Consider the following 21698-nt stretch of genomic DNA (forward strand, 5'->3'; position numbering starts at 1 on the left):
ACCCCACAAAACTGATTCTGAATAAACAGAAAATATAAATACAGAGTGGTTTTGATCAAACACACTGCATCCAATCTCATTTTCTATTTATTTCCTTCAAAATTTACTACAAAAATATACTTCTACCTAATGGAACTGTGGCTACTATGGCCTTTTAAGCATGGATGATATATTTGAGACTCTCCCGTGACACTTTTCCACTTCTGACTTGTTACCAATATTGTTTCAATATTTGAAATTCAAATTAACCAGTCATGCAAAAGAAAACAGACAATTACATTTGAGACTAACTCAATAGGGTGAAGTCTCTTATTACTTTACTCAAGTATCACTGATGTAAGTAAAATATTCAATTTCAACTAAATTAAGTTCTAAGTTGAAGTCTAACAAGGCTAACCATTTATTGTACTTTCAGATACGCACCATATGCTTTCATTTTTTTGAGGAGATTTTCCATGTTGATATCCAAATTACTTTCTATGAAATGCTTTACAAAATTGTTTTGCAGTGCTTCCTGAAATGAAAAGCGATAGATGTTACCTCAGGCTTATCTTCTCTAAGAAAATACAAAATATATATTTGTATTAATGCTCAATTCCATTACCAAGATTTCCTGCATGATACTGCAGAAGTCATTTAGCTTGTCCATGTCTTTCCCTCTTAACAGTTTAACATCACACTTTTCAAATAAATGGCAGGGAGGCAGGGAAGAGATTTAGGAGAGGTGACAGAGGAAGGCACAGACATGTACAATGGAAAAACCTGAGTAAGAAGAATGCTTTTCTTTTATAGTCCATATTTCCCTCATCAGTTTTTTTCAGCAGTTTCACAACTTCCTGGCAAACATAAGCAATGAACAAACAAGTACCAACACCATTTTATTTCCCCTGTTTTTCATTGATACTGGAGCAATACTGGAGATAGTGAGGCAACATTGTTTTTAAGTATTTTCATGTCAGAAGTTTCTCAGCATCAGTTTCTAGGTTCATAACAAAGCGAATCTGCCTCTTTTTCAGCTATTTTAAAATCTGAAGTTACATATTTGGGTGGTTTTGCATGTATAGAAATACAGTCTAGATCAAAGTGCAAAAAGTTGGAAAATTGAAAGATCTCCCACAGTTCACCAACCTGCAGTCGTGAGACTGTGAGGACATTTCCACTGCTTTTGAAAACGTCAGACATTCTAAGCCATGTCTCAGAATAACTCTTCAAGCTTTCCACAAAACCAAAAGTGAAATTAGCCTAGGGAAAAAAAAAATAAATGGAAACAAATGAAGTGAAAGATGTGCACAGTAAATTTTAAGAAACAGAAAAAGTGGCATGCTTTAGATCTTGTGCAACTCCTTTCCATTCCATTTTGATAGTCAGCAGTAAGAATATCCATGTTTTATTTTTTTACCTAAGAAATTAAACACATTTTTTTCTATACCAAGCAAATGAAAGTATTCCTGTGCTCTGTATGTTTCTCACCTGAAGTATCAACAAAGACTTCTTTATTTTAAAGTGTCTCTTTCATAGAGAGTATCATGCGGGTGCTTGATAAAGACAGAAAAAATAAATAAAGTTGGGACATGTTCAGAAGAAAGCCTCTCAGTTGTGGGTCTTTTATTCAAAGTAGTTTGACTGAATACATAATAAAACTGAAATTTGGAAGCACAGTTTGGACAATAAATATAACTGATCAATCAATCTCTTTCAAAATACTCTCACAGGGAAAGACTTGAGTAAAGCAAAATATTTTCTGGCGCAGCCAAACACAGGTTACAATTTCTCTCTTAGTAAACAACCAGCAATATTTTTCCAGCCTGTTTTAAACAGATCATAAGTATACTCAAGACTATAAAATATTGCAGTATCTTTTTGTTTAAATTGGTGTTATCAGTCACAGAAGTGCATTTAAGAACAATCCAGCATTGTTGTTATGATAAAAATTGTGACATTTTCCAGCAAAGAGCGTCTGCAGTGAGTTGTAAACTCCAATTTGGGACCACGCTTTTTGCAATAATTCCTGTTGAAAGTATACAATTTCTACCATAGTATTTTAAGTGCCTTTTTCAAAATCTCACTCTTAGCACATCATGAGAAAACAATTTCTGGTGGCTCTTTCTTCCTCTTTGCAACACAGAACACTCTAAAGAGACCTTGCACGTAATTTTGTTTACTTGAAAAATATTATGCATTCAACTTCTATGAGAATCCCTATTCCACTTTAAAGTGTGATCATTCATAATGATTAAGGACAAAGTGATCCTAAATGATAAACCAAATCCTGCTGTCAAGTAGACTGAATAAGTTCTTCTGATCAGAAGTAACACAGAAACCTCAGGAATTAAATCCCCAGACCAGGCACAATGGTGACAAGATCAAGGAGACCAGGAAGGCTACAAGGGTGGCAAACAGGCAGTCTGGGAGATTGCTTTCTCCCCAGGATAGAGCAATTAGTTTTAACGCCAGAACACAAGGAGATCAAACTTTCAGACACCACTAGAAACTAGTATACCAAGCAGCTTGTAAGGTCTGGACTTAGTATCAGTAGAACTTAATCCTTCTTAACTTGAGTCTGTATTGCACAAAGGAATATATTATTATTATTATTATTATTATTATTATTATTATTATTATTATTTCACTTAAAAGTAGTTTTGCTTTTTCATTCATTCATTGATAACTGTAGGCATTTGGGAAGTTCTTGTGTCAGAAGCCTTCCCCACACAGAACACTTTGGATAATTTCTTATCGAAGCAGCAGTAAAAAATAAAGTCCTACAATTTAACAAAGTGAACAATAAGCAGTTTCCAGGAAAAGATAATGTCCAGCCAAGAATTTCAAAAGTACTCAAGGATTAAATAGCTGAACTACTCACTGTAGTGTAACCTCCTGATTAAAATTCCCTTGTTATGAGGGAAGTGGAAAATAACAAATGCAAAGTTACAAAAAAAGATGCTACTAATGCAGACCAATAATTCTGAAATCTAAGAAAGTTTTAAGAGTGGAGGCTTAGCATGTTAATTGGCAAAATAATATGGAAATATTTTAAGTGGTATATTCTAAATGTCATTGTAATATAGAATATAAGTTCAAAAACATAAGTAATATTTATCATTTTTTACAACTCAGTTTTTACAAAATTTCCATCTAGAAACATCAAGAACAGCTTTATTTTTAACTGACTAGAAATTTTAAATTAATTACACTGTGCTACAGAGCGATAACTGATATTCCCCAAATTAAGTTATTTAACTGCAAAGCATGACATTACTCAATCCTTTTTTCCAATTCAGAGCAGAAACTATAAAGCTACATAGTATCTGCTATCTACAGTGGGGGTTTTAGCTTAGTTTTTTGCTATATTTTTAAAATGCAATTCATAATACCACAAAGTTTTCAATTTAAAGAGAATTTAGTTACCACCACATTTAAAGTTATTATGGTCTTTTTGTGTACCACTTACAAGCAGCAATTTCTTTTTTCCAAATTTCCATTCTTACAACAACTAATATTGCAGGTTAAAAGTTATATATTTAGAAGATGAATGCAAAATTTGCAGAGAAGTCTAAAACAAGTCATAAACCCTTCTCTTAGTGCCTCTAAGCTAGGCATGAAGAAACATGTCATTGTCAACAACCCCACTCAAGAAAGCAAATCAACCATAGCAGAACTGCAGAGACAGTACAACTCTTGAATGCCATCATCAGCATCCGCACTTACAGCACCTCAGTTATGACTGGTCACTCAGCTACTGGTGTTAGAAAAAAATCAATGAGGATGAGCTACTGATTACTTAGGTTTTTTTCTTTTTAATTCAGCTCAATGACTCCCTAAGAACAGGGTTTTATTTTTCCCTGGGGCCATCCCTTCCCACAGGTCTTTATGCAGCCCCATTACACTTCCCATGATAAGAAAATGTTAAAGGCAAAAGCTTCCCTAGAATATGTGCACCCTACACCTTGGTTCAGCATGCTAACCTGTTCTTTTTAATCTTTCTATACGTGCTTCAAAGGACTTTGAGCAAAACTCTGCTTTTCACACTGAGCTTGAACCACTGTAACAAGTAGGATAAAAGTTAAGAGAAGCATTAAGTTTAAAGTTGGAAACAGGTAAGGGCTCAGGGGGCAGGTTGGATCTATTTTTCTGAAAGGCAATTATCCAATTGCTTCTGCCTACCCTGAAAGAAGTGGACCTTTAAAATGAATTGCAAAGACAAAATCAATACACAGAAATAGTGACATTTTCTGATACTCACCTTCTCCATCACCAGGTCAATCATGCTGATGTTTGAATTGTACAGTATCTTCCCATGTAATAAAGGTTTCAGGAAAGTCCATAGCAAAGCCCCATTAGGAGCCTGCAAAATCTCTTGATAAAGCTTCAAGCAAAAAGGAGCTGCAAAAACAAAGACAGATTCACATTTAAGATTGACATTTTTTTATTCAAATAAAAGCTCGAGTCTTATTTTAGAGTCTACCACAGCACCATGCCAAAAACTGTTATGAGTGTTTTGGTAACAACAACAGCCATGCAACTGCCGCTAAGTAATCATTAGAGGTTCCTATAGAAATTGTTTAAACAAAGTCTATGATAGTGTTCAGGATGCAGAACTCTAAACACTGAATAGGAAAAAAATTAGAATCTAAAGAGTTCCTCACATTTCTGAAAAGCAGCCTGTGAATCCCATCTGTCCTAAGTGTTACATTAGTGCATTTTAGAGCAGAAGGACATATGCAAAACCTCTACCCACACAAGTGAATTCAGAGGGAAAAGTCACCTTAAAAGAGAAAAAAACTTCCTTCCACACCCTCCATTGCTCTGCAGCTTTAGAATCCTACATAAGAAAGAAGTAGGAATGTACAAAATCCCAAAATCCTTCAGAAATAGACTTTCATTTTTGTATAATCTTACAAGAACCTGCCAAAAAGATGGGCAAAAAATTATCATGACACTCAACTTCTTGATTTGAAAAATCTAATCAATTTTCTTTTCCATTCCTTAATAAAAAACATCATTCCTAGGTCACATGGGGCTACTAATGCATTAGGGTGTATATCCTTCAGAACTAGGATCTAAGGAATAGTTTCCATATATCCCGCTGCATTTGTACTCACATGAAGGCAATGAGTTCCTATAAGAAACATTTAGATTTTTATGCCCAACTCGTGTGTTTGGGGGTTTTATTATTTATTACAAGTGTTTTCAAAATATCCTGTTTCTAGTGCTCTGAAGAAATATTAAATAATGTCAATGAAGTCCTCAAGGAAGACAAATCTTTCTACATGATGGAAAACTAGGCCAAAACCATTTAAATGCCTGACAAAATTTAAAGAAAGAAGTGTCAGAAATGTTTCATCAAGAAACAGTTCTTTGCCCAAATTTTTACTTTCATGAATGAAACAACCATTAGTAAACACGATCCTTGCTAAACAGTAGCAAAGAATTAAGAGCCTAGAAGTTAGCCAGACATAAATGTCAATAGACTAAGGACACAGAAGACTTGCTAATCTGGGTTTGCTGTGATCTTCAGAAAGTCATTAGGAAGTATTTGGCATATGCAAAATACATATAAGTTAATCAGTGTGAAGCAGTATGAAACAAGTTTCTGTGGCTTTAATTTTTGTTTTTAATTTTCATTTTCCATTGCTCCATTTACAAATTAGTGAAATATGGGCAACAGTATTAATTCACTTATGGAAAAGCTGGAACTAACTGATGCCTTAAATATGGCAGAGCCCCATGGTAAAAAGCATAGAAGATTTGTGACAACTTGAAAAAAAAAAATCAAAAAACAGTGCTTCTGGCCTAAACAGCTTTTGAAGAGACTAAGTTCCAAACAATCTGTCTAATCCAGCTGACTTCATTCTTCCAACAGGAAAGAAAAGCAGAGCTGCCTGCTTACCACAACATGCCACACATGCAAGTGAAAAGGCCAAAGCAGAGCTCTGGCTCCCTCCCAAGGGTCCCAGCCAAGCCAGGAGCAATTTCTGCCTGAAGAAACCAATAGATGACAGAGGCTTCCCTAGTGACACTCTATCACTGTATTCTTCTCTTGCACAGGGCCACCCGAGGCACTAACAAGGTTATTAACAATATTAAAATTAATCAGGGTAAGTCAAATGTGTATTGAAGAAAGGGAGCAAAGGTGAGACTATATGAGAGCTAAGGGATTTTTCTGAGCACTTGACAAACAGAGTAGGAATATCAACCATTAAAAAGCTCATTCTATCCAGAAGGTTTGTATATTTTACTGCTCAATAACACCACAGCTTTGTGTTCACCGAAGAAAGGTAAGCGGCAATAAATTCTCAATCCTGTATCTCAAAGATATGTTTTTAATACCAAGTGCTTTAAAAATGTTAACAAAAATGTTTCAAAGACAGGAACACCCTTACTTACTATTTGCAAAGATAGAAAAAACAGAATCTCTTCTGTCTCACCCACAATTATCTCATAGCCACTTAACTTTTATTGATCAACACTTTGTGTTCAAGATGACAGTGTCAACTGAGATATCAGTGAGCATATATACATTTCCATTTAAGTGGAAAAAACTACTCTTAACTCTGAATTCATACTGCAACTTGTCAGATTTTTTTCTTACTTGAGTCTTCAGGAATGCCATATTTTGCCATATTTTCCTCCAAAAGTCCCATGATTCTGGGCATATCTATGAACAGGTTTGCATTGCGGAAAAATGAAGATTCTTCTTTACATACTGCCTTGATTACAGAATCCAGGGATCCAACAGCTGAACTTCTGAACTGCCCACCCTGCAAAAACTAGATCAAATGAACAAAAAACACAGATGAATCAAAGTTGCTTTAAGTAGCTTCAAGGAGTAGCCCTGGTGTTCTGTCAATATTGACGTCTAAGGAGATCGACAAAATTAGGCTGTTGAAAGAGCCTCTTAGGATGAGGTCCTGCTGTGTTCATTTCTATTCTTCTGATCACCATTATTGTGAGGAAAGGTAATGTAGTTTTAATTGTCAGGATACTCAATGAAAGACAGCAGCATAATGTACCACACTGAAACTAGAAAAACAGTGTGTAGCAGTTAGGCAGAAAAGGACTGAAAACATCAAGACAACTAGACGACAGATACTCTGATTCCAATGCCAGTTTTCACAAATTGTGCTCCTCTGGTAGATTATTCCTGTGTCACAAAGGCAGCAGAAACAACCAAAGCCATTTTGCTATGAACACTTACAGTGAAGACAGTTGCTAATAAGAGAAAAAAATATTCAGATGCCCTAAAAGTCTATTTTTCAAGTACATCTTTTAACTTGTTAGATGTGCTTACAGTTTTTGCACATCTTGAGTCATACCAGCATTTATTATTGCCATTTGTTCATGACTAGCATACATCTAATGAGGAGACAGAGCAATCTGACTGCTTTTATGGCTTAAGCACCATCATTCACCACATTCAAAAAGGAAGAAGAACAACGAAAGTCTCATCCTCTGTGCAGCTCCACTTTTCAAATAATGGGCTTGGATTGTAAGTGATATCTCATGGAAGTCTGTACAGGTGCACAGCTCTAAGAGGACACAACTGCAAGGCATCTTGCTGCTGTGGTGCAAATGAAGAGTGCACTGGCTCGCCTCATACTCATTACTGCAGCAGATGCTTGTCAAGAAAGGCATAACTAGACTATCAGACATCATTTCAAGACTCCACAACTGGCAAGTAGAAAAAACACTGTGATATATCAAACACAGACATTCGGCACAAGAAAAAATTAGCATTCTATTGCTGGAATTTTTTTAAACAGAAGAGTCAATTTTCTAAGTAATACAGCACTTTACATAAAGACATAATCACAGACAGTTTGGAAATTGCGCTGTTAGAAACAGTTTATCCTGATCAATGCATTTATTGAAGTGCCAGGTGCTTCTTTAGTAATCCTGGAGGAATATTAGTAAGTGTCTTCTAAAACTCAGTGTTAGCTGCTCCCAAAATCTTACTTTTAGCATACAGTTTCAGCACAAAGAAAAGTAAATAAGTAATACCCATATTTCATAATAAAATCATCCACAGCCTTTGAATGAATCTGCTGGCATGGACTTCAGTGGAGAAATAAACTTTATTTATGCACAATGCTGTATAAAATTGGTTATGAATCTTTATTAGTGACTATTTGCACTAGAGGGATAAATGAGGCCTATTTCAGTCAAAGAGCACAAACATGCTAATTAATTCCAGTTCCAATCAAAATAATTTGAAATTGAAATAATGAATATTTATGCGGTAAGCTGCCACTAACAGGCTGAATCTACTTACTATCTTTCAACTAAATATCCACTGACTCAAAAAAATATGTTTCTTAAAATTTGGCTTTGATAAAGTATGAGGAATATATAGTATGGCTCTCACAAAAAAAAAAAAAAAAAAAGAGTTATCTTTGATCTAGTTTAAACTGTATAAAGCAGGGCTGTAATCAAGACTGATAAATCCAAACAACCAGCCTCTCCTACAAACTAATCAGTTAAGCAAGCCACAGTAGCAAAGTCATGGAAGAGGAAAGCTGGTATGGAAGATTAAAAGGTTATCTGGAACTGGATTTTCAAATACAGGCAAAAAATTCATAGCATAGGAGCATCTGACCTAACAGAACAGCTGTATGCCAAAAATTGTTATTAATATAAACAAATTCACATGGAATAGAAATACCAGTTATTCATAAAAAGAGACTTCAAAGTCATACTGGGCTACAGCTTGCACATAAATCTAAAATACATTCTGAATCATTACATTAGAGAGAAAGAAAGAAAGAAAAAAAATAATGCAATTTTCCTGGAAAACTACAAGGAGTTTAAAGATAATTCAAAATCTGACGGAACCATAGGGCTAAAGGCAATAAATTCAGACAAATAGATAATCCTAATTCTTGGGAAAAAACATAAACAGAACAAAGTCTTTTTCATCCTGAAATTGACAGAATCAAGGGAATAATAGCAAAATTGCTGATTTGATTAAACAGTTTTCAGAAGCCTATCAAATTTAGATGGCACTATTTGAAAAGTAGAAAAATCATGTATATTCAAGAATGAGAACTATAATGATCCAGGAAATAATAGATATCTGGTTCTAATGTTTATTAGAGCAAGATATACAGTGAAATTTAAGGGGAGAACATTAAAGACAAAAAATATTTGAGAGGTAAAATTTAATGCATTCTCAAGTTATCATGCCTGACCAACACAACATATTTACGTGGGAGGGCAATTCCTTTCTCAACAAAATGTTAAAAGTTGACTCAAGTTTAGGTGAACTCTAGCAACCAATTTATGTTCATGCTCCAGAAAATATTAATCATCGATTAATCCAACTGCTGATTAACAGTGGTGAAAAAATGGCATTCATATTGCAGGGAGCCTGTTAACAGGAAAGAAAGCACAGGATTACAAAGAAGTTGTTAGTGTTTTTCCTATGAGCCCTGAAAGAAACAAATTGCCTAAATTTGCCTATATTTAATATTGGAAGGCATTACAGGAGAAAAGAAGATGAGAACCCAATGTGGCAAAAAGCCAAATGCTTAATTCAAAACAAGTTGAATAGAAAGATAACCACTGCAAAATCTTATTTATCAACTGAAATCATGAGAAGTTGCTATAAAATGGAGGTCACCTCAGTATATTGCTCATCCTTAATCATCTAAAAGACAAAACTGTGTGCAGCTTATGAGAAAGTTGAATGCAAGTTTAGAAAAGTCATGTCAGTAGGTATAGACAAGAATGAGCAGGCCAGAAGAGTCATCAGTTGTAATACCTCTCATACAATGCACACACTTCTTCTTCCAAATGTTCAGGATTAGCCTTAAACCAGCATGCAAAAACAATGCTAGGCTGTCTTAGGCAACTGAGAGCCTGATAGAAAAAGCTAAAGCAAAAACCAAATGCTAAAATAGGTCACTTGAACCTATCAAAACAGAAAAGGACTGCAAATGGCCTTCCACGCATATATGGGCAAGCCAGAGAAGTTAAAAATGCCCCAGAACATTTTTGACACAAGAATAAGCATAGTAGCCACAAATGAACCTAAGTCAGAATTTTGTTCATTTAAAACCCCAACAGGTTGTTCCACAATGATAGGTTCAACAGAGAATTTGTTCAAGTCAGTGGAAGGATTGCAGAGTGAGGCCATCTCTCACAATTAACAGCATTTAGCAACTCAGGAAGTCCCCTGCAGCTTATCTGTTGATGAGTGACAAGCATCCAAAAAATTAGGTATGAAAATATAAGTGAATGATTTCAAAGAGCAAAACACAAGCACAAATCATTATTGAAACCAGCAGTGATTTTCTTCAGGGAGTTATCCATTCACTCAGTGTTTTTAAAAGCAGAACCTGGCACCATATTCCAGTTAATATTGATAGGTTTTACATCATCTTTTATGAAAATACATGTACCTTTTCAATTCAACTTCACATTTTACAGATATATTAAAGTTATTTCCTCCTTTTCAGCTTTTCTTTCAGGCAGAAATCTATGCTGATTAGTATGGATAGTTGACAATTACTTTATTGTCTCTTTCATTATAGAAGTATTTTTTTAAATTAACTTCAATGCCTTTCTGACAAAGGTCCACATATTTCACCCAAAAAACATTTACATTCTTTATCTGATAATCTTTCAATGTCACTGAACTACTTTCCTCTTGGTAATTATGAAAACAACAATACATAAGGATGGGCTCTTTTGGAAATTGAAGAAAACATTTAAGGAGGGAAGTGTGTAAGCAATACATGAACTTCAGAGGAGCACTTACTCAATAGTACAGGTTTGGCCACTATAGAAAAGTGGCCAAAAAGCAAAAAATAATAATTAAAACTTACTGGAAAATATAAAAAAATCAATTTAAACAAAAAAAAAAAGGAAACTTTTACTAGTCTTCAAAATTACAAAAAAAAGTTATGGAGACAGAAAAGCCCTTGAAATCAAAAATATAACTTATTAATAAAGGAAATAGACACTGATTATTTTAATCTTCCACAAATTATTAGGTGACCAATAAGCCCCAGCAATTTCACAAGGAAAAGGCATTTAGCAAAACATTAGAAAATAAAGATTGTGTGAAAAAAAAAGTGATCAAAAAAGGTTAGAAGTAAAAAAGAACAAAACTTCCAAGGTTAAATCTATGGTAAATTATGGGATAATAGGGGTGGCCATCGAGCAAAGCTTAAAACTGTGAGAAGGTGGCCCTCTGCTGTTCCATTTGTTTTTTTGTAAACTTTTTTTGAGCAGCACCTTTTGAGAGGTTCTTTTATCAAATAAGGAACTGTGGGATTTTAGTCCATAAGGAATATTTCATTTACTGGAAGGAAAGTCTGACACAAATGGAGCTAGTTTAAGGAAAGCAAAAAAAAAGGCAAATGTCTGGTGAAAGCCACCATTAATTGCAGCAACCAAAGAGCTACCCCAAAACAGAGGCTCAAAACTGATAGACGCCCCAGAACAGCATTTTTCAACATGTCTCTATCACACAAAATAGAAGATCTTGAAAAATGTATCACTAAGGAAAATAGTACTTAGGGCAGTGTTTACTCTGTACTCTAGCAATAAACCAGATTGCACCATCTATCACTGTGGGGTCTCTCAGAGGTTTGCAATTTTAAACCAGATTCAGTCCTCAGGTTTCCACAAAGGACAACAAACCCAAAAAGTAATGCCATGGGCGTCAGCAGGTCTTCCTATGGAATTGGAACCTGCTTAGAGATAGAAATCTTTCTGATTATTCATTTAACACTAGATCCACCACAGTGCTAGCTGTGTAGATGTGCATTCAGCAATGGCCCTTAAAGGCAGAGACAAAAGAAATACCCTCACTCACACCTCATGGCACTTTTTTATATGTCAAGCAGAGCTATCACACAAACCCCTTAGGTGACACGAACAGAAACACAAGGCAGATAGAAGAACTGCATAGGCTGCCTTGAACTCATATTCTTTTAAAAAGCAAATTTTTTTATTGTAAAAAAATAATGGTCTGCTCTTAAGAAAACAAACAAAAACACACTGTTAGCAAAAAACACCTGGCTAGCTATCTCCAAGACACAGAGTGATAATGTTAGTCAGTTGACAAACACTGAGGTAACTTAGACTAGAATCTCATAAATTAACAAAAAAAGAGATGACAGAAACAACATAACACTAGTTTTAGAATTGCAGACTGCTTGCAAAAGACCAAATGAATCTTCCTAGGGTTTATGGACTCTTCTTAGCATTCCCTACTTTCTAGGAAATAACTTCTATTAGTGTGCCTCCTTACTAAGCACATATCCTTACCTAATCACTTCACAAGGGGAATTAATTTTGCATATTGAAATCCTACACTTACCTGCTGCAATGCAGAGATGTCAAGCACACCAATATTTTGAATTCCTTGGAGGAACACTGGAAGCTTTTCCATGACATGTTGGACTTTATTGAGAAGTGAACTGATGCTAGAAACCACATCCAGCAGCAGATTTAATACATTGCCTACCTCAGGTGGTATCTGGACCTTGGAGAAGAAGGAAAAAAAACACAACAGGAAATTCTAGTTAGAAACAAATGTTAATCTTCCAATGAAGCATGCAAAATTATTCAGTCTTTTTCCGAAAATGATAATACAATGTTCCTACAAACCATGTTTAACAAAACTCCTTTTGATATAACTCCCCGGTTACTCTCAGATTAAGCTGAAGAGACGCTCTCTGTAATTTACTGTTAGATCTGGCTTATGACAAAACAGAAATTAATATTCAGAAAACATGTTTACAACTGCCAAGTTGAAGAGAGCTTTCCAACCCAAGATGCTAATGGGACCTGCAACATTCTATCCTTTTAGAATTCAGTGAAAATAGAAACTTTTCCTCTACCACTTTAAAAATGTTCAGTGCAATAATTTCATACTTTAAAAATAATTTGTAACTTAAATTAAATTTAGAAACAACTTTTATTGCTTAATATGACCCCTACAGTAACTAACTTAACTGCCACACTCTTCCTGTGTTTGAATTTTTCATGCCGAAAATAATTGTGTGCATTTTATTACCTACTTGACCTAAGTTCAATTGGCTGTTTGCTATTTCCACCATGCAAATTTGTCATTATGGATTTTCTCTCTGTTCCCTTTGCTTTTGGGGATTAGTTAGATGATATGACAATACAAATTGATTCATTGTTACCTGTCTAGGCAAAATAATAAAACTAATATAATCTCATTATATAGTTTCAGTGCTCCCTCTGATTATCTATTTTATCCACCTTTGTCTTCCTACTATAATGTCTGTGCTTGATTTTCTCCTCAGCCTTACACAGTTAAGAGAAAAAATTGAAAGACACCCATTAAAAAAAAATCTTGTTTTGCTAAAAAATAGTGAACTTCCATTATAATTTAGGATGAGCTGACAACATTTTTACTCTTTGCTAGAATTTGATTAGGTTTCTGTAGATCTCAGTAGAAACACTCATCAGAATAAGCACTGGCTTATTTTATTCTAATTTTTTTCGCTAGGTTTGCAGATAATTCAGGAAGTAAAGTCTTTTCTTTCCCTTCAGGCATCTTTCCTACAGTGGGAAATTATCTTATTTTTAAAATTCTTTACCTAATCTGCTTAACTGAGCATGCAGCAGCCAGAATAAAACATGAAACATCCAGAATACAATCAGAGTCCTATGGCTTTAAAACAAGCCATTCTTCCTCACAATGTTATAAGGATATTTCAGCTATTCATGCTCACATTTTATGTTCTGTCAATCAATTACCCCCAAAAGAACTGAACTAAATGTCTTCTAACTATCTATTCAATAATTCTGCTCTTACAGATAAAACCATTATCTCACTGAATATCCACACTAGATTCCAGATTATCTATAGTTATACAGATAACACAGTTGTGCTGTAGACATCCCCATCCACAGTGCTATGAATGCTTCCTAGAAAATAGTTTTGTCATTCTTGTGATGTGAGCACCTGTGCTGGTTTTAGTTCAAATATTGTCAGATCAGTCTTCCACTCTTACAAATAATGAAGTGACTAATTGCATGAACTGCAAACTCTGCTAAAGATTATTAAAAATACGTCTTTGACCTCCTGTGTTTTCTGCGAAGCTTTTGTAATTAACTGCTCAATGATAATTTTCCTGAGGAAGCATCTATCAGATCCATTTTTCAACTGTTCTATTTGGGGAGCCAAACAAAGATAAAAGATACCATATGTCTTCTGTTTGCTTTCAAGGAGAAAGAACATCTGAACAAAAAACATAATTATTACCTGTATGTTTCACATTACCGTCCAAAAAAAACTTACCTTGTAAATGATGTGACGGACATTCAAATTTTGTATAATCAACACAAACATGGTATACAAGTCCAGTGCCGGTAAAGAGCATAATTCTTCCACTACCAGGGAAGTTCTATTGTTTTCAGGGAGCTTTAGCAGCAGGCTAAGTAGTTCTTCATCACATCTTCCAGTTAAAGCTACCACAAAGGCACTGTAAAGAACCTATCACAATATATGTATATTAAAAATTTTTCTCTCTGAAATGCATCACCGTTTTTTATAGTCAATAAGGTGAAAATTTGTGTCACAGTAACATGATAATTTGCAGGCACCAACAGACCTGAAATAAAACCATACAGCTTTATATCAGATTGCTATGTTTCTGCTTTATACTCCTTGTACATATAAAAAGATGAAGTATATTTGCTATAAGGATTTGTTTTCATTTTCCACAGGTCAATCATTCATTCCTTAGCATTCATACAATAAGCAGGCATATTTACAATGCTGAGCATACTATTTCTAGCAGATATACACCTCTGCTGCAGAAACACCTGAAGATCAAAATCTAGGTGTGTGAATCACTAACATGAAACAATATGGTCCTTCCTTCTTTCAAAGAACACAAATTAAAACTTGGGGATATCAATATGGCGTAATGTCTGCTCTGAGCCAGCTCACATTTTTCAGTTAAACACTGCTTTAAAGTATTATTTAGCAGCAGATAAAGGGACAAATGCCTAAGCAGACCCTGGGTGAGGCTATAATAAAACATTCTTGGATAATGGTTTGAAGTGCTTGAAGCCCAGATATCTCAGGAGCTCTTAGCTACCCATTCTCAATAAGTCCAGAAAAATTACAAGTTTTGTAGGAGCCTGTAGGAGCCAAAGAACAGGGCTCCATTGTACTGCTTAGGACAAAATCTGCCTCTACCACCTACACTGAATGCATCTCTTGCTGCTAACAGCACCCGATCAGGGAGAGGATCTGCAAGACAGTCAGGAGATGCAATTTAACTCTTCCATTCCTATGAACATTTTATTTTTCAACTTAATCATTAGATTTTTTGATTTTCATCCTGGAACAGAATTTTTCCTTTGTGATTCTACAAGGTTTTCTATATATTTAAAGATTCACTTTTTTGTGGGTGCATTCAAGGAACAGAATGCCAACATAATTCTGTGGGCAGTGTAGGATGATACTGGTTTGGACTTCTTGTTGGGGAGGAAATTTGATTGTGATGCAATTGGAAATTTATTTCAAATGTGCCTTACATGCATATCACCATTTCAGTGCAGTTTTAACACATTCTATGTTTTATCCCCTAGGTTAAGTTCTTCTAAATTTCCTTGCAGCTTTCTGAGTACCAGAACTAGTCCAAACTCCTACACTCAGTAAATGAATGCTTATAGTCTTCAGGTTACAGGTTTTAAGTGATTTCAAATCATTTCATCACTTGGCAATGAGCATGGCCAGCACAAAACATTGTGGCAGAAATTACGGGTAAATACAATAAGCAAAAAAATTCCCAGGGTTACTCTTACTGTTCCAGAGGAAAGCACAGTAGTAGTATATAATCACAGGAATACACGGCTACAGGGGGCCTATACCTATCATTAGGTTATCAGACAGTGGCTTTATAGACAATAAACATAATGGGCATGCCTAAAATGCAGGTCTAGAAAGTACTTGTGCAGCTTTCATAATTAGTAAGAGACATGGGCCTTTAATGCTCTAGTTGGACTGGGGGGGAGGATTTAAGCACTAAGCAAACAAAAAATTCTGTATCATTATCCAAATGTGAGATGTGTGTATATATCTGAGCTCTACATAAGACTGGCAAAAAGTAATGATGGAAAGTAATTTGACAATTCAGCCAATTAGCATTATTATTCCAAAGGATCAAAGGTGCACTGAATCCCATTTAACTGAATTGCTTTCAGATGATTTCTCTCATTACCATTTAGTGGTATCACAATAACAAGCTAACAATAAAGGCAGTCACACTGCCACAGAAGCAGAAGAACAAATCATCTACAAGTAGTTATGATGGTCTGAAATGCTTTTTTAATGCTGCACTTTTCACGAAGAGAGCTTGCGGCAAGCGGAGCATCACTGACACCCAGTGGCGGCTTGACTGGGCTGATAAATTTTCACCAAATGTACCCCCAGCTCTTCAACAGACACTCACAGCAGAGAGAACCTGTTAGGCAGCTGGCATTTCTCATTATTTTGACTGATCACTGGGATCACAGGAAAAAGCCATGGTAACACACAGCCTTTCCCGCAAAAAACTTACTCAAAAGACAACACCTCAAAGTGAAAATAAAGCAAGGCAGTGGTAAGATAATGTAAAAACAGTGAGGAACAGACAAAGGAATTTTAAAAAAATATACACATAAGACAACTCCATACCACAAGGAGCAGATCTTGTAAGACACAAAATGATATCTCTAGAAACCCTCATCTTTTCTACAATACCAAGACAGCAAAGCTCCAATTCTGCATCAGCACAAGAGGGTAAAATATTGCTGAAAGTAATGAAGCAGCGCCATTTAGACCAGTGGAATAGCACAACTATAAATTGATCTCTTAATGCATCACAATATTACTTTAAAGTCCTAAAACTCCCAAAGTATTTCATGTGGAAATATTAGATTCCGCACAAACAACCTGATTTGTTTTGCTTCAGCTGGCACACCATGCTATAGATTAACCCACTAATTTGACACCTCTTTTTGATCTTTTACCTCTGAATGAGAGACACTGGCTTCCAAAAGGGTATTGACAGTTTCTTCAGAAATATTGACAGAAGAACCAATATCCAGCCTCAACCGAGTAATATTCTGCACAAAATCTTTGACTTTCACATCTGGAAGAGAAAGAAAATAGTACCAACAGCACCAAATTTATTCATTAGATTTCCTACAGATTGTATCGTTTCAATTCAATTCATTGTGCGTGACAAAACTGCCTTATGTCAATAGTAGTAGTGTAGTAATAAATAGTATCCCTTTGAAGTTGGAAGAACAAAGAAACAGTTATTGTCCTGCAAAATTACACTTATAGAAAAAGTGAAGAAAACTGGAACCTACCATTCACAAGATTAAAATTGTTGAGGAAAGTTACACTTATAGAAAAAGTGAAGAAAACTGGAACCCACCATTCACAAGATTAAAATTGTTGAGGAAAGCTATCGCTGGGTTTTCCGACAATTGTAGCTCCAAATTTTCGGTCACCCTGGAATGAGAGGCTTAGTGTCACAAGGTATCAGAACCAAGCCATTGGCATTTTGATGTATAAAGACAAACATGAACAGTGAAACAGGACTAAAAGAGGCAATAGGGTCCCACTGTGCTCTGTGTGCACACACTGTGCACACAGTCAGCACCTCTACAGACCTTCTCATGCAGTATTTACACGGTGCAGTGGTCATCATATTTCATGCCTAAATGAGGCTGCATATGTAGAGATACACATGTGCAACTCTATATATATACATAGGTAGAGATAGATTCCCATAATGACTAAGGGCCCTAGCAAACAGCAGCTTATTGAGAAGGACAGGTCGAGCAATCTCTCACTTCCATGTTTCTCACTGAACACACAATTTTAAAACCTAGAGGCACAAATCACTGAAGTTCAGGATGAAAAGAAGTCTATCTAATTATAATTTAAGTAATAAAGAGTATGCACACATTAGGTATGGCTTTCTCTTCAAAACTGGGCATGAGCCCACGGTATTTAGGAACAGCCTCTAGGCTCAAGTTCTGTATTATTACTGTAATTCACAGACACCATTCAAGCCTGTTTTGAAAACAATCCAATGGTCAAACCAGTATAGCAACAATTATAACAATGTCTACTTCTTGTTGATTGCAAATTTGAAACACTCTATAGTAGCAGCTTTACTTAAAATCTAATGGCTTTCCCCATGCAAATAACAATCAGAAGTTGTTTGGACTTCAATCCCATCAGTTTACAATCACTGTACTGTGTTTCTAATTCTTTGAACTGCTGAAGTGATTTGCATGCCTAATATTTCACAGAAAGATAAGCAGCTTTTGAGAAGAAAAGCCACATTAAAAGAGCTATAAATAAAAAAATTTGGTATCAATATTTTGACCCAACTTGAGTCAGAGGAAATTGAAAATTTTCTTAGTTGTGACCCAAAGCATTCAGCTGGTGGAGCAACAAGATCTTCTGCAAGTTCTTCGCAAAAACATGGAAGGGTTTTTAGGAATATTCAGTTATTCTAAATTACTTAAATAATTTCTGTATTTTATCCACTGAATTTGAAGTTAAATGAACAAAGCTTAAAAAGACAGTATCTCTCTTGTAATCACTTAGTTTAGAACACAGACATATGCACAGAATAACATCACTAACTATGAGGAACCATGGGGTACCAAAATGTGAAAGGCTTTACATTTGCAGTCGTCTCTGGACATTCCCCAACATTAGCTGGCATTCACAGCTGTCACTGCTGGTATTCTGCAAGGCTCCCACAAAGCTCTCCAAATCATTGGAAAGTTTTTGGTTTATATATGCCATACTCTCACAATCTCCCTTGTTGAAAGCGGTCAAGTATCTTCCAGCATCCTGCAGAACACAGTGATCACATGGTTGGTAAATTCATGAAATTGTGTTACAGCTAGAAGTGGCAGCTCTCAGCAACTAGATGATTTGTAGCTTCAAATGAGAATTTGGGTAAGATAATATTCTCGTAGTCTTGTATGATTAACTGAAACTGGAATAAATGTTTTCAAGAAGCAAGGAATTTTCAAATATCTGAGTTTTGGAAACAATCAGATTGGGAATTTGAACTAGCCTGTTCAAATAGTGGATAGTCATCCACTAATAGAAATGGCAGTCTTTTAAAATTTGTTTCAAAATTAAATGAGCTGTTCCTTTTCCTTTTTTATTTTAGTCTGACCATTTTATCTTTTTCCAAAAAACTTGTTTTGAACATCTGTTTTGATTCAACAAACCAAAATATCTGGATCCTCATATCCAAAGTTTTTCATGTATTATGCTCTGCATAATATGCACTTCTATGTTTTCTCCTGAATATTTACAATGTTAATTTTGCAAAGCTTTTAATATTTGCAGAAGTAGGTCATAGAAGGGTGGTGACTACACAATGCATTTGGCCTGCAAAAGTCTGTTTTGAGTGATGCCACCTGTCACTTGTTTAACACATCGCTGTTCATATCAGAAAAATGTCCAGGTAGACACAGCAGAAGAGCTATTTAATAAAGAGAATACAGATTCTATACTAAAAAGCATGACTTTAGTATTTTTATCTGTGTACAGCACATTTGCCTGTATACACACGTGTGCTATCCAAAGGCCTGCTTCCAGCTCTGGATGAGCCTCTATATGCCAAATATTACTCTCACCTGCTAGCAATTTCAGACTGAACCCAACTGGTAATCATGACTGTTATTTTAGCCTTAATTACTCTGGCTAAGAAGTTTATTTGTTCCTACTTTAATTTCACAAATGTTCCTGTGCAGATTTTAAGGTATAAATGTACTATAACTCATTAAATTAGCAGAATGATGGAATTTAAAGAAATTAAAAAATGGGCTGCTGTTTGACATTGATTGACAATCCAACTATCCTAGTTATAGGATTTCTAATAATTCAAAGTCATAATTTCAGCTTGTAAAGCTCACCAATGCTTATTTAAGGAATTTCTTTTGGGTATCTCTATGAGAATTATCAGAGCTGTACCTATTTAAATCTCAGGTTTGTATAGCCACTGTGGAGACTTGTCATTCAGACAGTGGGGAAAAAAGGGAACTTTCATTAGTTTCTGAAGTTTAATGCATGCTGTAAAGTACACTTGTAGATGAGGGAATCATTCAGACCTGATAGTGATCTTGAACCACAGCAATCCCTTCAAAGACAGCGAAGAGCAAGTTACTCATTAATCCATCTTTACACTTTGTAATGGCACAGAAAATGTTGCTAAAGACAATGGGTTCTTCTGTAAGAGAAAATGTCCAGATTTAATCAGATAAAAAACCAACTTGAAATCAAATTTAAAGTTGGCCAACAAGTAAGGGAGAGAAAATTTGTTAAAAGGAAGGACATTTGATGTGCTAAGGCACAGAGAAATATTTCGAACTAAATGTATGTATCATTTCAGAGGACAAGAAAGGCTGGTTTGAATCAATTTCAGTTACTCTTCTCTATGACATTTTTATGATCAGTAATGAGAGCATCCCTACCTGCTACAGAACCAGAGAAGACCATTTTCTTTTTGCTCTTCATGAGCAAGAGCTCATGACTGTGAGAAGCTGATTATATTAACCACATCTACCTTTTCCTCGGGCAGTGTCCACTGATGCTATTTACCTCTAGGAACACCTGGGTGTTAGTAACTTTCAAACCCAAACTACAAGGGGAGGAAAACAGCATTACATAGGTATTTTCCATATCTTGGGATAATGAACCCATATAAGGTGATAGTATTGTCTCCCTGGTCATCCATGGAGACTGTTTCTACCCAAGCTTGAAGCCACCATATCCTTGGAAAAAGCCTCCTTTCTTCTGTATGCAGTGGGTTTGTACATGGGATAGCAGTGAAGGAATTTGACTTGACTGCTGCGTTTTCATTCAGTATCAAGGCAATTTTTAGAACTATGTTTTTTTTTTTTCCTTAAGTTTGTTTCTTAAGTCAAGTAGGAAGAATAATAAACATTAAACACTGCTTCTAAAACAAGCAAACCTTGATCTTGCTCATAGAAGCAACACAATACTGTTCCTCAAATCAAACCAAATCAAGCAGTTTTCATTTTTTCTCATTAGGTTTCATAATATTTTCTGTAACAAATGAAACATTATGAAACATTCCCACAAACAGAGGATTGAAATGACAATGACAGAAATTTAGTTCCCTAATCTCAGTTCTCTCAATAAAAAGACTGTTCATCAGAGGTCAAGGACAGAACACAGGTACCTGGCTACACAACTGCAGTATCACTTATCCTAGCTCAACAGCACTACTGTTTAACTGTTTGGAACTACATCCCTCACAGGAGAGTGGAGAAGACAGTCAAAACTGGGTTGTAATCACATCTTACACTCTTTTGGAAATTAATTTGGCATAAGACATTACAGATTTCGTCCCTTGCCCTAGAAGGGCATGTTCATGTCTCCTAATTGCTCTTTGCAAACAATTCGGGGCATAGTTGGCTAAAATATGAGCTCTGAAAAGCACTGGCTTTTGTTTCCCAAAGAAATAATATGAATTTATACTCAGGTCTATATTTATACTGAAAGGTTTTAGCCTTTCTTAAAGTGCACAGCTTGGGAGTGTATCCATAAGGAATAAAACAAGGTAACACATTAAAATTTGAACAACTTGTTTTTCAAGTTTTTGAAACAACTGAAGTTTTTCAGCTACAGGTAGCCAATTCACTGGTGTGAC

General features: G+C 35.4%; 1 protein-coding gene across 1 annotated transcript in view; it reads right to left on the reverse strand.

Annotated features, from left to right (window-relative positions):
* Positions 1 to 21698, reverse strand: part of ABCA13 (ATP binding cassette subfamily A member 13) — a 169136-nt gene that overhangs the window by 114704 nt on the left and 32734 nt on the right. Inside the window, exons 13-22 of the mRNA XM_054285153.1 lie at positions 20134 to 20252; positions 18687 to 18859; positions 17421 to 17497; positions 17008 to 17129; positions 14285 to 14479; positions 12329 to 12493; positions 6593 to 6770; positions 4244 to 4383; positions 1129 to 1242; positions 424 to 514 (exon numbers count right to left, since the gene is read on the reverse strand). Coding sequence (XP_054141128.1) covers positions 424 to 514; positions 1129 to 1242; positions 4244 to 4383; positions 6593 to 6770; positions 12329 to 12493; positions 14285 to 14479; positions 17008 to 17129; positions 17421 to 17497; positions 18687 to 18859; positions 20134 to 20252 — 1374 coding nt within the window. The remainder of the gene's footprint in view (positions 1 to 423; positions 515 to 1128; positions 1243 to 4243; positions 4384 to 6592; positions 6771 to 12328; positions 12494 to 14284; positions 14480 to 17007; positions 17130 to 17420; positions 17498 to 18686; positions 18860 to 20133; positions 20253 to 21698) is intronic.

This window comes from Melozone crissalis, unplaced genomic scaffold (assembly GCF_028551555.1).
Source record: "Melozone crissalis strain CALT ecotype California unplaced genomic scaffold, PUWL_Pcris_2 ptg000042l_1, whole genome shotgun sequence".
Taxonomy (NCBI): Eukaryota; Metazoa; Chordata; class Aves; order Passeriformes; family Passerellidae; genus Melozone; species Melozone crissalis.